This window comes from Bombina bombina, chromosome 6 (assembly GCF_027579735.1).
Source record: "Bombina bombina isolate aBomBom1 chromosome 6, aBomBom1.pri, whole genome shotgun sequence".
NCBI lineage: Eukaryota > Metazoa > Chordata > Amphibia > Anura > Bombinatoridae > Bombina > Bombina bombina.
The window spans coordinates 1069449712-1069463197 of record NC_069504.1 but is presented as its reverse complement, the minus strand read 5'-3'; the positions used below and the strand labels follow the sequence as shown (position 1 = coordinate 1069463197).

The following is a 13486-nucleotide window of genomic DNA, read 5'->3' as shown; positions in this document are numbered from 1 at the left end:
AATGGCTGTGGTGCTGCTTTAATGCTGAAAATACCATATTTTCAGCGTTAAGAGCCGTAACGCACAACTCGTAATCTAGCTGTAGGTTTTTTAAGTATAATATACTGGATGTTGGATGTTTACAAATCTTTGAGAAATATATATGTAAATAGTATTAAATTAACGGGAAATTTGATTAACATGAAGCCTGTAAGATGAGTTACTTGTTGTTTAGCAAACTATATCTCATATGTTACAGATTATATATTGCTGCTATAGGACTTGTGCTTTAGTCATGAAATAGTTAATGGTAATTTTTTAATTATGCATATGCCTTTAAATAGACAGGTGCAGATGGGCTTGTTATGCAGTGATCAAGTGCGGTGGTTCCGCATGAAACGCGTCTGATGTTGCTGCTCCGGTCTGTCTTTTTTCTATTTTTGATATATTGTCTGTTACTTACTGTTTTTAAGTGCACCATTAAATACATGTTTTTCCTAAACTCATCGTGGACTTTGTACTTTCGATATTGGATCTTCGGTGAGCCGGAACCTTTCTGTTTGCTACTGTGGGATCTAGTTATTTGGCCTAGATTTGGAGTTTGGCGTCAGCCGTGAAAACCAGCGTTAGAGGCTCCTAACGCTGGTTTTAGGCTACCTCCGGTATTTGGAGTCACTCAAAATAGGGTCTAACGCTCACTTTTCAGCCGAGACTTTTCCATACCGCAGATCCCCTTACGTAAATTGCGTATCCTATCTTTTCAATGGGATTTTTCTAACTCCGGTATTTAGAGTCGTGTCTGAAGTGAGCGTTAGAACTCTAACAACAAAACTCCAGCCGCAGGAAAAAAGTCAGTAGTTAAGAGCTTTCTGGGCTAACGCCGGTTTATAAAGCTCTTAACTACTGTACTCTAAAGTACACTAAAACCCATAAACTACCTATGTACCCCTAAACCGAGGTCCCCCCACATCGCCGACACTCGATTAATTTTTTTTAACCCCTAATCTGCCGACCGCCACGTACGTTATACTTATGTACCCCTAATCTGCTGCCCCTAACACCGCTAACCCCTATATTATATTTATTAACCCCTAACCTGCCCCCCACAACGTCGCAGCCAGCTACCTACAATAATTGACCCCTAATCTGCCGACCGCAAAGCGCCGCCACCTACGTTATACTTATGTACCCCTAATCTGCTGCCCCTAACACCGCCAACCCCTATATTATATTTATTAACCCCTAACCTGCCCCCCACAACGTCGCAGCCAGCTACCTACAATAATTGACCCCTAATCTGCCGACCGCAAAGCGCCGCCACCTACGTTATACTTATGTACCCCTAATCTGCTGCCCCTAACACCGCCGACCCCTATATTATATTTATTAACCCCTAATCTGCCCCCCTCAACGTCGCCTCCACCTGCCTACACTTATTAACCCCTAATCTGCCGAGCGGACCGCACCGCTATTATTATAAAGTTATTAACCCCTAATCCGCCTCACTAACCATATAATAAATAGTATTAACCCCTAATCTGCCCTCCCTAACATCGCCGACACCTAGCTTCAAACATTAACCCCTAATCTGCCGACTGGAGCTCACCGCTATTCTAATAAATGTATTAACCCCTAAAGCTAAGTCTAACCCTAACACTAACACCCCCCTAAGTTAAATATAATTTAAATCTAACGAAATAAATTAACTCTTATTAAATAAATTATTCCTATTTAAAGCTAAATATTTACCTGTAAAATAAATCCTAATATAGCTACAATATAAATTATAATTATATTATAGCTATTTTAGGATTAATATTTATTTTACAGGTAACTTTGTATTTATTTTAACCAGGTACAATAGCTATTAAATAGTTAAGAACTATTTAATAGCTAAAATAGTTAAAATAATTACAAAATTACCTGTAAAATAAATCCTAACCTAAGTTACAATTAAACCTAACACTACACTATCAATAAATTAATTAAATAAACTACCTACAATTACCTACAATTAACCTAACACTACACTATCAATAAATTAATTAAATACAATTCCTACAAATAAATACAATTAAATAAACTAGCTAAAGTACAAAAAATAAAAAAGAACTAAGTTACAAAAAATAAAAAAATATTTACAAACATAAGACAAATATTGCAACAATTTTAAACTAATTACACCTACTCTAAGCCCCCTAATAAAATAACAAAGCCCCCCAAAATAAAAAAATGCCCTACCCTATTCTAAATTACTAAAGTTCAAAGCTCTTTTACCTTACCAGCCCTGAACAGGGCCCTTTGCGGGGCATGCCCCAAGAAGTTCAGCTCTTTTGTCTGTAAAAAAAACATACAATACCCAAGCCCCCCAACATTACAACCCACCACCCACATACCCCTAATCTAACCCAAACCCCCCTTAAATAAACCTAACACTAAGCCCCTGAAGATCTTCCTACCTTGTCTTCACCTCACCGGGTTCACCGATCCGTCCAGAAGAGCTCCTCCGATGTCCTGATCCAAGCCCAAGCGGGGGGCTGAAGAGGTCCATGATCCGGCTGAAGTCTTCATCCAAGCGGGGCAGAAGAGGTCTTCCATCCGATTGAAGTCTTCATCCAAGCGGGATCTTCTATGGTCATCCATCCGGAGCGGAGCGGCAGGATCCTGAAGACCTCCGACTCGGAACATCCATCCTGGCCGACGAATGAACGACGAATGACGGTTCCTTTAAATGATGTCATCCAAGATGGCGTCCCTCGAATTCCGATTGGCTGATAGGATTCTATCAGCCAATCGGAATTAAGGTAGGAATATTCTGATTGGCTGATGGAGTCAGCCAATCAGAATCAAGTTCAATCCGATTGGCTGATCCGATCAGCCAATCAGATTGAGCTCGCATTCTATTGGCTGATCGGAACAGCCAATAGAATGCAAGCTCAATCTGATTGGCTGATTGGATCAGCCAATCGGATTGAACTTGATTCTGATTGGCTGATTCCATCAGCCAATCAGAATATTCCTACCTTAATTCCGATTGGCTGATAGAATCCTATCAGCCAATCGGAATTCGAGGGACTCCATCTTGGATGACGTCGTTTAAAGGAACCGTCATTCGTCGTTCAGTCGTCGGCCAGGATGGATGTTCCGCGTTGGAGGTCTTCAGGATCCTGCCGCTCCGCTCCGGATGGATGACCATAGAAGATCCCGCTTGGATGAAGACTTCAATCGGATGGAAGACCTCTTCTGCCCCGCTTGGATGAAGACTTCAGCCGGATCATGGACCTCTTCAGCCCCCCGCTTGGGCTTGGATCAGGACATCGGAGGAGCTCTTCTGGAAAGATTGGTGAACCCAGTGAGGTGAAGACAAGGTAGGAAGATCTTCAGGGGCTTAGTGTTAGGTTTATTTAAGGGGGGTTTGGGTTAGATTAGGGGTATGTGGGTGGTGGGTTGTAATGTTGTGGGGCTTGGGTATTGTATGTTTTTTTTTACAGGCAAAAGAGCTGAACTTCTTGGGGCATGCCCCGCAAAGGGCCCTGTTCAGGGCTGGTAAGGTAAAAGAGCTTTGAACTTTAGTAATTTAGAATAGGGTAGGGCATTTTTTATTTTGGGGGGCTTTGTTATTTTATTAGGGGGCTTAGAGTAGGTGTAATTAGTTTAAAATTGTTGTAATATTTTTCTTATGTTTGTAAATATTTTTTTATTTTTTGTAACTTAGTTCTTTTTTATTTTTTGTACTTTAGCTAGTTTATTTAATTGTATTTATTTGTAGGAATTGTATTTAATTAATTTATTGATAGTGTAGTGTTAGGTTAATTGTAGGTAATTGTAGGTAGTTTATTTAATTAATTTATTGATAGTGTAGTGTTAGGTTTAATTGTAACTTAGGTTAGGATTTGTTTTACAGGTAATTTTGTAATTATTTTAACTATTTTAGCTATTAAATAGTTCTTAACTATTTAATAGCTATTGTACCTGGTTAAAATAAATACAAAGTTACCTGTAAAATAAATAATAATCCTAAAATAGCTATAATATAATTATAATTTATATTGTAGCTATATTAGGATTTATTTTACAGGTAAGTATTTAGCTTTAAATAGGAATAATTTATTTAATAAGAGTTAATTTATTTCGTTAGCTTTAAATTATATTTAACTTAGGGGGGTGTTAGTGTTAGGGTTAGACTTAGCTTTAGGGGTTAATACATTTATTAGAATAGCGGTGAGCTCCAGTCGGCAGATTAGGGGTTAATGTTTGAAGTTAGGTGTCGGCGATGTTAGGGAGGGCAGATTAGGGGTTAATACTATTTATTATAGGGTTAGTGAGGCGGATTAGGGGTTAATAACTTTATTATAATAATAGCGGTGGGGTCCGGTCGGCAGATTAGAGGTTAATAAGTGTAGGCAGGTGGAGGCGACGTTGTGGGGGGCAGATTAGGGGTTAATAAATATAATATAGGGGTCGGCGATGTTAGGGCAGCAGATTAGGGGTACATAGGGATAATGTAAGTAGCGGCGGTTTACGGAGCGGCAGATTAGGGGTTAATAATAATATGCAGGGGTCAGCGATAGCGGGGGCGGCAGAATAGGGGTTAATAAGTGTAAGGTTAGGGGTGTTTAGACTCGGGGTACATGTTAGAGTGTTAGGTGCAGACGTAGGAAGTGTTTCCGCATAGCAAACAATGGGGCTGCGTTAGGAGCTGAACGCTGCTTTTTTGCAGGTGTTAGGTTTTTTTTCAGCTCAAACAGCTCAATTGTTTCCTATGGGGGAATAGTGCACGATCACGTTTTTGAGGCTGGCCGCTTGCGTAAGCAACTCTGGTATCGAGAGTTGAAGCTGCGTTAAATATGCTCTACGCTCCTTTTTTGGAGCCTAACGCAGCCTTTATGTGGACTCTCAATACCAGAGTTATTTTTATGGTGCGGCCAGAAAAAAGCCGGCGTTAGCTACGCGGGTTGTTACCGACAAAACTCCAAATCTAGGCCTTTATGAGCAAATATATGGAGTAAAAAAATCCCAAAGATTGAAAGCTTCAAGGAAGGGAGATTGCTGGGCAAACGTAAACCTAAGTAGGATCACAGAAACTTAGGGAAATACACTTGTCTTTAGCACTGCTGCAAATACTGCTACTCTAGAGTTCTAAAGAAATGTACACGCCCCCGAGCTTCTATGATTTCTTATAGGTTTATTTTTCAACAAAAAGATTTAAAAAGGACAGAGAAAAACTGATAATAGTAAATCGGAAAGGTTTTTTGTTGTTGTTTTTTTTACATTTCATACTTTACCTGAAACATAAAAGTTTATTTAGTGTCCCTTTATTTAAATGCTCATACGATAAATGTTTATTTTCTCCTTAAATAATTCTAACAAAGTGTTTTTCTTCCTCAGGGTTGACCAGAATGCCCCTGTTCTTCTTGAAGATCCAGTGTTAAACCAGATTGCTAACAAGTACAATAAGCTTCCTGCTCAAGTGGCACTGAGATACATTCTGCAGCTTGGGGCGGTTGTCCTGGCAAAAAGTTTCAATCCAACACGCATAAAACTAAATTTCCAGGTAAGAAGCTTGAATAAAAGTCTGGCACATTGCATCATTTTCATAAGAAAATGTCCCATAGTACAGTGTAAATAGTAAGGTCAGATTAATTCCCCTACTCATCGTTTCTTATTTGGTACAATTTAAATTATTATATTAAAAGGACATTAAACATAATATGTACCCCCAACAGGGCCAGATTACAAGAAGAGCACAAAATATTGCTTTTGTGACAGCGATATTTGAGCTCTACTGAGTAATACCAGCGCATGCTAACGTGTGCTGGTATTACAAGTTGACAGCAATGCGAACACGAGCTCGCGTTCGCATTGCCGGGAAGTATTGCGCTCATGAGCGCACGCTTCCATAGGCTCCAATGGGAGCCTCTTTCTGATGCCGTCAGAGATGGCACAGAACCTATGCACAGCAAAGCGGGTAAGTAGCGCAGCAATGGCAGCAATATTACATATATATATGTATATGACTATGTACATATATATTTATGTGTTAATATGTATATATGCACATATTAACACATAAATATATATGTACATAAGCATATACACACACATACATATATATATATTTACTGGGAACACACAGTTTCTATAGACCACAATGTAAGGGCACTTCAGTGCCATTTTTTTCTAACACCCCACTCCCGCCAACTTTACACTCAAAATACTGTATTTTTTTTTTTTAAATAAAATACACTACACTGTATTTTGGGGGTATTTGGAGGCATTGGGGGGGGGGGGGCATATTTCTAAAATTAACCAGAGATTATGCTTACGGTAGCAATAACCTGCCACTTGAAAACTCTGATAGAGTTAAGCTTTTTGCGCTAGTTGGGTTACATTGTTATTACAAGTTTCAAAAAAACGTATTTTGCGCTAGCGTTTTTGCATTCCCCCATAGAAGTCAATAGAGAAAAAAATTCCCTAAACCGATATGAAAATATAAATATTTAATAATCCAATGTTCTTAACATAACAAAATATGTTCTATTTATTCGTAAATAAATATATCGTTAGCCATCTATGTATCTATATGTTAAAGTCCTTTGGCAGCTTTTTTTTAATAACACCCGAGATCTCATATCTTAAAGCCCTTATAGCTTTTTTGCGCATTATTTTTTTGAATACGTTTTATTAGATGGTGTTGTTATGAGTGTAACTGTACTTTGTAATGTATTTTTTATGTGTTTTCTGACACTTTTTTGTTTCGGAAAACTGTTAACCAGAGCTCTGAGATCACGGTAAGGAATGAAACGCAAATCAACTTGTAATATCAGTGCAATTAAAAATGCTTGCGAAAAGACAATATCGCTTGCGTAAAACCGTTTGACCCTCACTTGTAATCTAGCCATTTATGTTTAGATTATCACAATACAGGATTTATGCGACCTGACCCTAAAGGGGACAATCTACTAGGTTTTCTTTATTTAAAATGATAGATAACACCTTTACTACCCATTCCACATATTTGCATAACCAACATGATATAATATTATACTTTATATCTTCTAAGATTGCCTGTTCTAAGCCCCTGCAGACCACCCTTTATCTCTCTTTTTTTTAGTTTTTTACAATCTTGCACTACAGTCAGACAGTGCTACTTCATGTGTGCCATATAGATATCATTGTGCTCACTCTCGTGGAGAATAACAGTTTCACAAGAACTAGCAACGATTAGCTAAAATGCAAGATTGTTAAAAGCTACAAAAGCACTAAAATAAGAGACAGTCTACAGGGACAAAGACCAGGTAAACATAGGGGTAAAAAGTCTATAAATATAACAGTGTTGGTTATGCAAGACTGGGGAATGGGTAATAAAGGGATTATCTATCTTTTTAAACAATAACAATTCTCAAGTAGACTGCTCCTTTTAGTTCAACAAACATATCAAAATCTATCATTATTTGTAGCATGCAATGAAATACAGTTTCTGACTGTACAGGGCAGCTGAGAGTACAAAACACAAAATATAATAAGACAGTCAGTGTATTGTATTGATGTACAGTCATCCAGGATTTTGCCTTTTTGAGATATGCACCTACAGTATGTTTCACACATAACCAATCAGGAAATCTTGCCTCGTGGATGAGTTTATCAAGCCAGGAAAATGAGTATGTCAATAATATTTATGGTTGTATTTCTATTTTGTTGAGGATTTCTTGCTTTAATTATTTGCCATTATTTTAAGGTCTTTGACTTTCAGTTATCTCCAGAAGACATGAAATCCCTTGAAGCACAAAACAGAAACCTCCGCTATATGAACTCTTCATTGTAAGTAGCATTATCCAGGTTTAGCAGTATAAAATACATTTAATATTTTTTTTTTTACCCTGATTACTATTTTGCATATTTATTTTGTTAGTTAAAACTTTTTACTGATCAGTGTTCCAGTGGTGCTGAAACAAATAATTTAGAATTCTTTATTGTTCAATAGAACTGTTACAGTATTTTGGGGGGGTTGTCACTCATTTATATTATTTATTCCTCTAGATGGATGGACCACCCCGAATTTCCTTTCCATGATGAATATTAAAGGATCTGAGACTACATTTCTTTGTAGCGATCGGCAAACAGAGTTATAAATACTTTGCTTCTATTATGTTGGATAATTGACAGTTTTGTAACATATTATACAATCTCTTATTTGCTTCATAGTGTTTTGATAACTTTTTGTCAATCCCTTTTTTTGCTAAACAAAATCTGATGGATAGGTTTTATTTGTATCATTTTAATTATCATAGAACCAGGCACTATATAGACATGTGCATGGTGAAAAAATTCGGTTTGGTTCGGATCGATTCGGAATTTTTCGAAGTTCGGTTCGGATCGATTCGAATTCGGAAAATTCTGAATCGATTCATTTCGGATTCATTCGGATTCGAAGAAATTCGGTTCGATTCGGTTCGGAAATTCGGCATTTCGGTAAATGTTAGGTGGGATTAGACTAGTATTATACTGTATATTAGGTGTTAACCTAACATACTGTACAATACTAGTGTAATCCAATGGCCATCCCGAATTTACGAATCGATTCAAACTAATTCGGTTCGATTCGGAAAATTCGGCAGAATTTTAATTTGGAAATTCGGTTCGATCCGAATCGCCGAATTTGCTGAATTTTCCGAATTTCCGAATCGAACCAAACCGAATCGCACATATCTACTATATACATGAAAGCCCAACTTTTTCTTTCAGGATTCAGATAGAATATACAATTGTAAAGAACTTTATAATTTACTTCTATAATCTAACTTGTTTTGCTCTCTTGGCATCCTTTGTTGAAAAGCATACATAGGTAGGTTTAGGAGAAGCAGTGAACTACTGGGGGCTACTTTCTGATTGATGGTTGCCTATATATGAATTTTGTGATTGTCTCAACTAAAATGTGTTCAGCTAGCTCCCAGTAGTGCAGTGACACTCCTTCAACAAAGGATAAAAAGATAATGAAACAAATGTGATAATAGAAGTAAACTGTAAAGTTGCTTAAAACTTCATGCTTAAAGGGACATGAACCCCAAAAATGTTCTTTCATGATTCAGATAGAGAATACAATTTTAAACAACTTTCTGATTTACTTCTATTATCTAATTTGTTTCATTCTCTTGGTATCATTTGTTGAAGGATCAGCAATGTACTACTGGTTTCTAACTGAACACATTGGTGAGCCAATAACAATCGTTATATATCAGCAGCCACCAATCAGCAGCTAAAACCTAGGTTCCCTGCTGTTCCTGAGCTTACCTAGATAAGCCTTTCAGCAAAGGATAACAAGAGAAGGAAGCACATTAAATAATAGAAGTAAAATGGAAAGTTGTTTAAAATTGTATTCTCTATCTGAATCATGATAGAATTTTTTTTGGATTTTATGTCCCTTTAACCCCTTAATGACCACAACACTTTTCCATTTTCTGTCCGTTTGGGACCAAGGCTATTTTTACATTTTTGCGGTGTTTGTGTTTAGCTGTAATTTTCCTCTTACTCATTTACTGTACCCACACATATTATATACAATGTTTCTCGCCATTAAATGGACTTTCTAAAGATACCATTTTAAGGAAAAAATAGAAAAAAAAACACACTTTTTCTAACTTTGACCCCCAAAATCTGTTACACATCTACAGCCACTAAAAAACACCCATGCTAAATAGTTTCTAAATTTTCTCCTGAGTTTAGAAATACCCAATGTTTACACGTTCTTTGCTTTTTTTGCAAGTTATAGGGCAATAAATACAAGTAGCACTTTGCTATTTCCAAACCATTATTTTTCAAAATTAGCGCTATTTACATTGGGACACTGATATCTTTCAGTAATCCCTGAATATCCCTTGACATGTATATATTTTTTTTAGAAGACATCCCAAAGTATTGATCTAGGCCCATTTTGGTATATTTCATGCCACCATTTCACCGCCAAATGCAATCAAATAAAAAAAAAATCGTTCACTTTTTCACATTTTTTTTCACAAACTTTAGGTTTCTCACTGAAATTATTTACAAATAACTTGGGCAATTATAGCATAAATGGTTGTAAATGCTTCTCTGGGATCCCCTTTGTTCAGAAATAGCAGACATTTATTGCTTTGGCGTTGCTTTTTGGTAATTAGAAGGCAGCTAAATGCCACTGCGCACCACACGTGTATTATCCCCAGCAGTGAAAGGGTTAATTAAGGAGCATGTAGGGAGCTTCTAGGGTTAATTTTAGCTTTAGTGTAGTGTAGTAGACAACCCAAAGTATTGATATAGGCCCATTTTGGTATATTTCATGCCACCATTTTACCGCCAAATGCGATCAAATAAAAAAAAAAGGTTCACCTTTTCACAAACTTTTTCACAAACTTTAGGCTTCTCACTGAAATTATTTACAAACAGCTTGTGCAATTATGGCACAGATGGCTGTAAATGCTTCTCTGGGATCCCCTTTGTTCAGAAATAGCAGACATATATGGCTTTGGCGTTGCTTTTTGGTAATTAGAAGGCCGCTAAATGCCGCTGCGCATCACACGTGTATTATGCCCAGCAGTGAAGGGGTTAATTAAGTAGCTTGTAGGGAGCTTGCAGGCTTAATTTTAGCTTTAGTGCAGAGATCAGCCTCCCACCTGACACATCAGACCCCCTGATCCCTCCCAAACAGCTCTCTTCCCTTCCCCACCCCACAATTGTCCTGCCATCTACTAGTCTGCCAGTACTAAAATAAAAGGTATCTTAATTTTTTTTTAAAAAATAGTTTTAGCATATTTACATATGCTGCTGTGTAGGATCCCCCCTTAGCCCCCAACCTCTCTGATCCCCCCCAAACAGCTCTCTAACCCTCCCCCTCTGCCTTATTGTGCGCCATCTTGGGTACTGGCAGCTGTCTGCCAGTACCCAGTTTACCAAAAAATGTTTTTTTTTCCTTTTATTTTTTTTTCTGTAGTGTAGCTTCCCCCCCAAAGACCAATCCCCCACCCCCTCTCAGATCCCTTAGATCCTTTTTTTTAAATTAAATTATTACTCCACTCTAGCCCACTTTTGTATAACAAATTTGCTGTAGTGTAGCCATTCCCACCCGCTCCTGAACTGTGCACGCGCCCGCCCCGACACCCCGTGCACGCCCCCGGCGATCCCGCACACTATCCCGCCCCCCTCTTGCATCATCAGATGCATCGATGGCCACCACCCGCCTCCCAGACCGGCTCCCACACACCAACGATACGGGCCATCGATGTCCGGTGTAGAGAGGGCCAGAGAGTGTCTCTCTCTGCATTAGATGGCCAAGGAAGGTTATTGCAGGGATGCCTCTACATCGAGGCATCCCTGCAATACCCGGAAAGCAGCTGAAAGCGAGCAGGTTCGCTTCAACCGCTTTCCAGACTGATGATGTACAGGCTACGTCCTCGGTCGTTAACTGTATTTTTTTAGAGGACGTACTCTGCACGTTGTCGGATGTTAATGGGGTTAATATAAATCATGAAGAAAAATGTTGGGTTTCATGTGTCGTTAACTATACTGTTTAAAATCCCACCTAGGTTGTTCATGGTGATTATTAGTCTGTATTGTGGTACCACAATACAGATTAATAATCACCATGGACAATTATATTTAACAGTTTAACCTAGGTGGGAGATAATTTCATTTAGCCTGCATTGTTGCTCTGATACCTTTGATATAATTCAACCAGAGTTACCAATCCGCAGTTGCTCTTTAACTATCATTACGAAGGTTACAGCAGCTATATTAAGCTATTTCAATCAGCACTTGTCTGATTAAATGATAGGCTCCTAAGAGTGTTTTTAACATGGCACTTTTCCTATTTTATTTTGTGTGTATTTGAATTAATAAAAGTTATATTTTAATTTCATGAGTTGAACCTTTCACTGGAGATTCAGTTCGCTCCGTTTGTTTATTTTTAGCTTTACTAGCTATAAAGTAAAATCAATTAACTATTTGATACCCTCCATTAACCCCTTGACTGCTACTTGTGTAGTATTTCTTTCAAAAGTTGGTTTACCTCTCTTGAATATTCTTGTGAATTGAACCCACTACATAGCACCTACATACCCATAATTCAATTTAATATAAGTTGATCTATATTTTGGGGACACATAAAGGGGATTTTGGGGTCAACCATCAATCAACGTAGTGCCATTGGTGCCTCCCTTGTCCTTCAAGGGCACACAATGTACCCTACCTAAAATGGTATCTTCTGCTCTAACCAAAGCCAAACATATGCCCTGTCCCATATATTAAAAATTAGCTGTTATTTTATCCATTCAGTTAATGGACAAATCATTGATTTTTTTTTTTATGATTTTTTTTATTTTTATTAATATAAATTTTTATTTTAGACAAAAGGTGCAATAACAATACAATCAATAATTTTCAACAGTCATTGTACATGGGTGGAACACAATATCAGCCTAATAAACAGCATGACAGATTAGGCAGTTCTTTATGTTACAAGCACAGGTCAAGTTAAGTATTCCTACCATAGGCTGTCTACCAACCCATCAGAAAATGATATTGTTGAACACCTGACAAGTCAAGTAAATTCTCTTTGATAAGGAGACGGATATGGCGAGTATCGCCATCTCTAGTTACACCAGCAGATCCATATTGGTTGCATTTGTACAAAAATAGAAATAAACATGAGCAGAACACAAACACATACAAATACAAATACAAACGGGCATTATATTAATACTTCCTTCAGAAATAAAGTACACTTGCAGGGGAAGGGAGTTATATACGGGGGAAGAGGTAAATATGAAAGTAAGGCAGGGGAGGGGTGGAGGGAAGTGTGGTGGGACGGAAGGGGGGGTAAGGGAGGGGGATCATTAGTAGGAGGGGGAGAGAGAAATTCAAACTAACCCAGGGCCCCCCTTAAGGACACGGCGGGGTCTTCTGGTCGGGGCGTCTAACGCCTGTTACTGGGGTTATTTACTATAGTGTTGCTAGCCTCTGCACTTCCTATTATTATCGGTGATTTGTAGAGCGCCAACAGATTCCGCAGCGCTATAAACAAAGGCGGAGTACAACAAACAATTATAGGGTAGAGGGCCCTGCCAAGAGTTGCACTGTTGTAGTCAGCTCTTAAGAAGGTGATCTACAAACCGCTGGGTTTTAGGCTTACATGCTAAGAGGGTTCAGGGGATTGCAGTGGAGGAGAGGAACTGGTATTAGGAAAGGTTAGCGTAGGTTGTATGCGTCCCTGAACAGTAGAGTCTTTAGGGAGCACTTGAAGCTTTTAAAACTAGAAGAGAGTCTTGTGGAGCGAGGCAGAGAGTTCCACAAGATGGGAGCCAGTCTGGAGAAGTCCTGTAAACGGTGGTGTGGGAGATCAAACTTGGTCCCCATTTCATGGTGTTAGAGTAGGCAGTCACCAATGTAGAAATCTCCAACTGTGGAGATCTCCAATTGTCTCCATTTATTTATTCTCACATTAGGGAGGCCTTGAAGAAGGGGAATAGTGGGATGGATA

The 13486-nt window shown here is 38.3% G+C and overlaps 1 protein-coding gene across 1 annotated transcript in view; it reads left to right on the top strand.

The window, feature by feature from the left end:
* Positions 1–8062, top strand: part of LOC128662453 (aldo-keto reductase family 1 member C23-like protein) — a 35998-nt gene extending 27936 nt beyond the window's left edge. The window contains exons 7-9 of the mRNA XM_053716241.1: positions 5368–5533; positions 7718–7800; positions 8020–8062. Of these exons, the coding sequence (XP_053572216.1) occupies positions 5368–5533; positions 7718–7800; positions 8020–8062 (292 nt within the window). The remainder of the gene's footprint in view (positions 1–5367; positions 5534–7717; positions 7801–8019) is intronic.
* The last annotated feature ends 5424 nt before the right edge of the window (positions 8063–13486 follow it).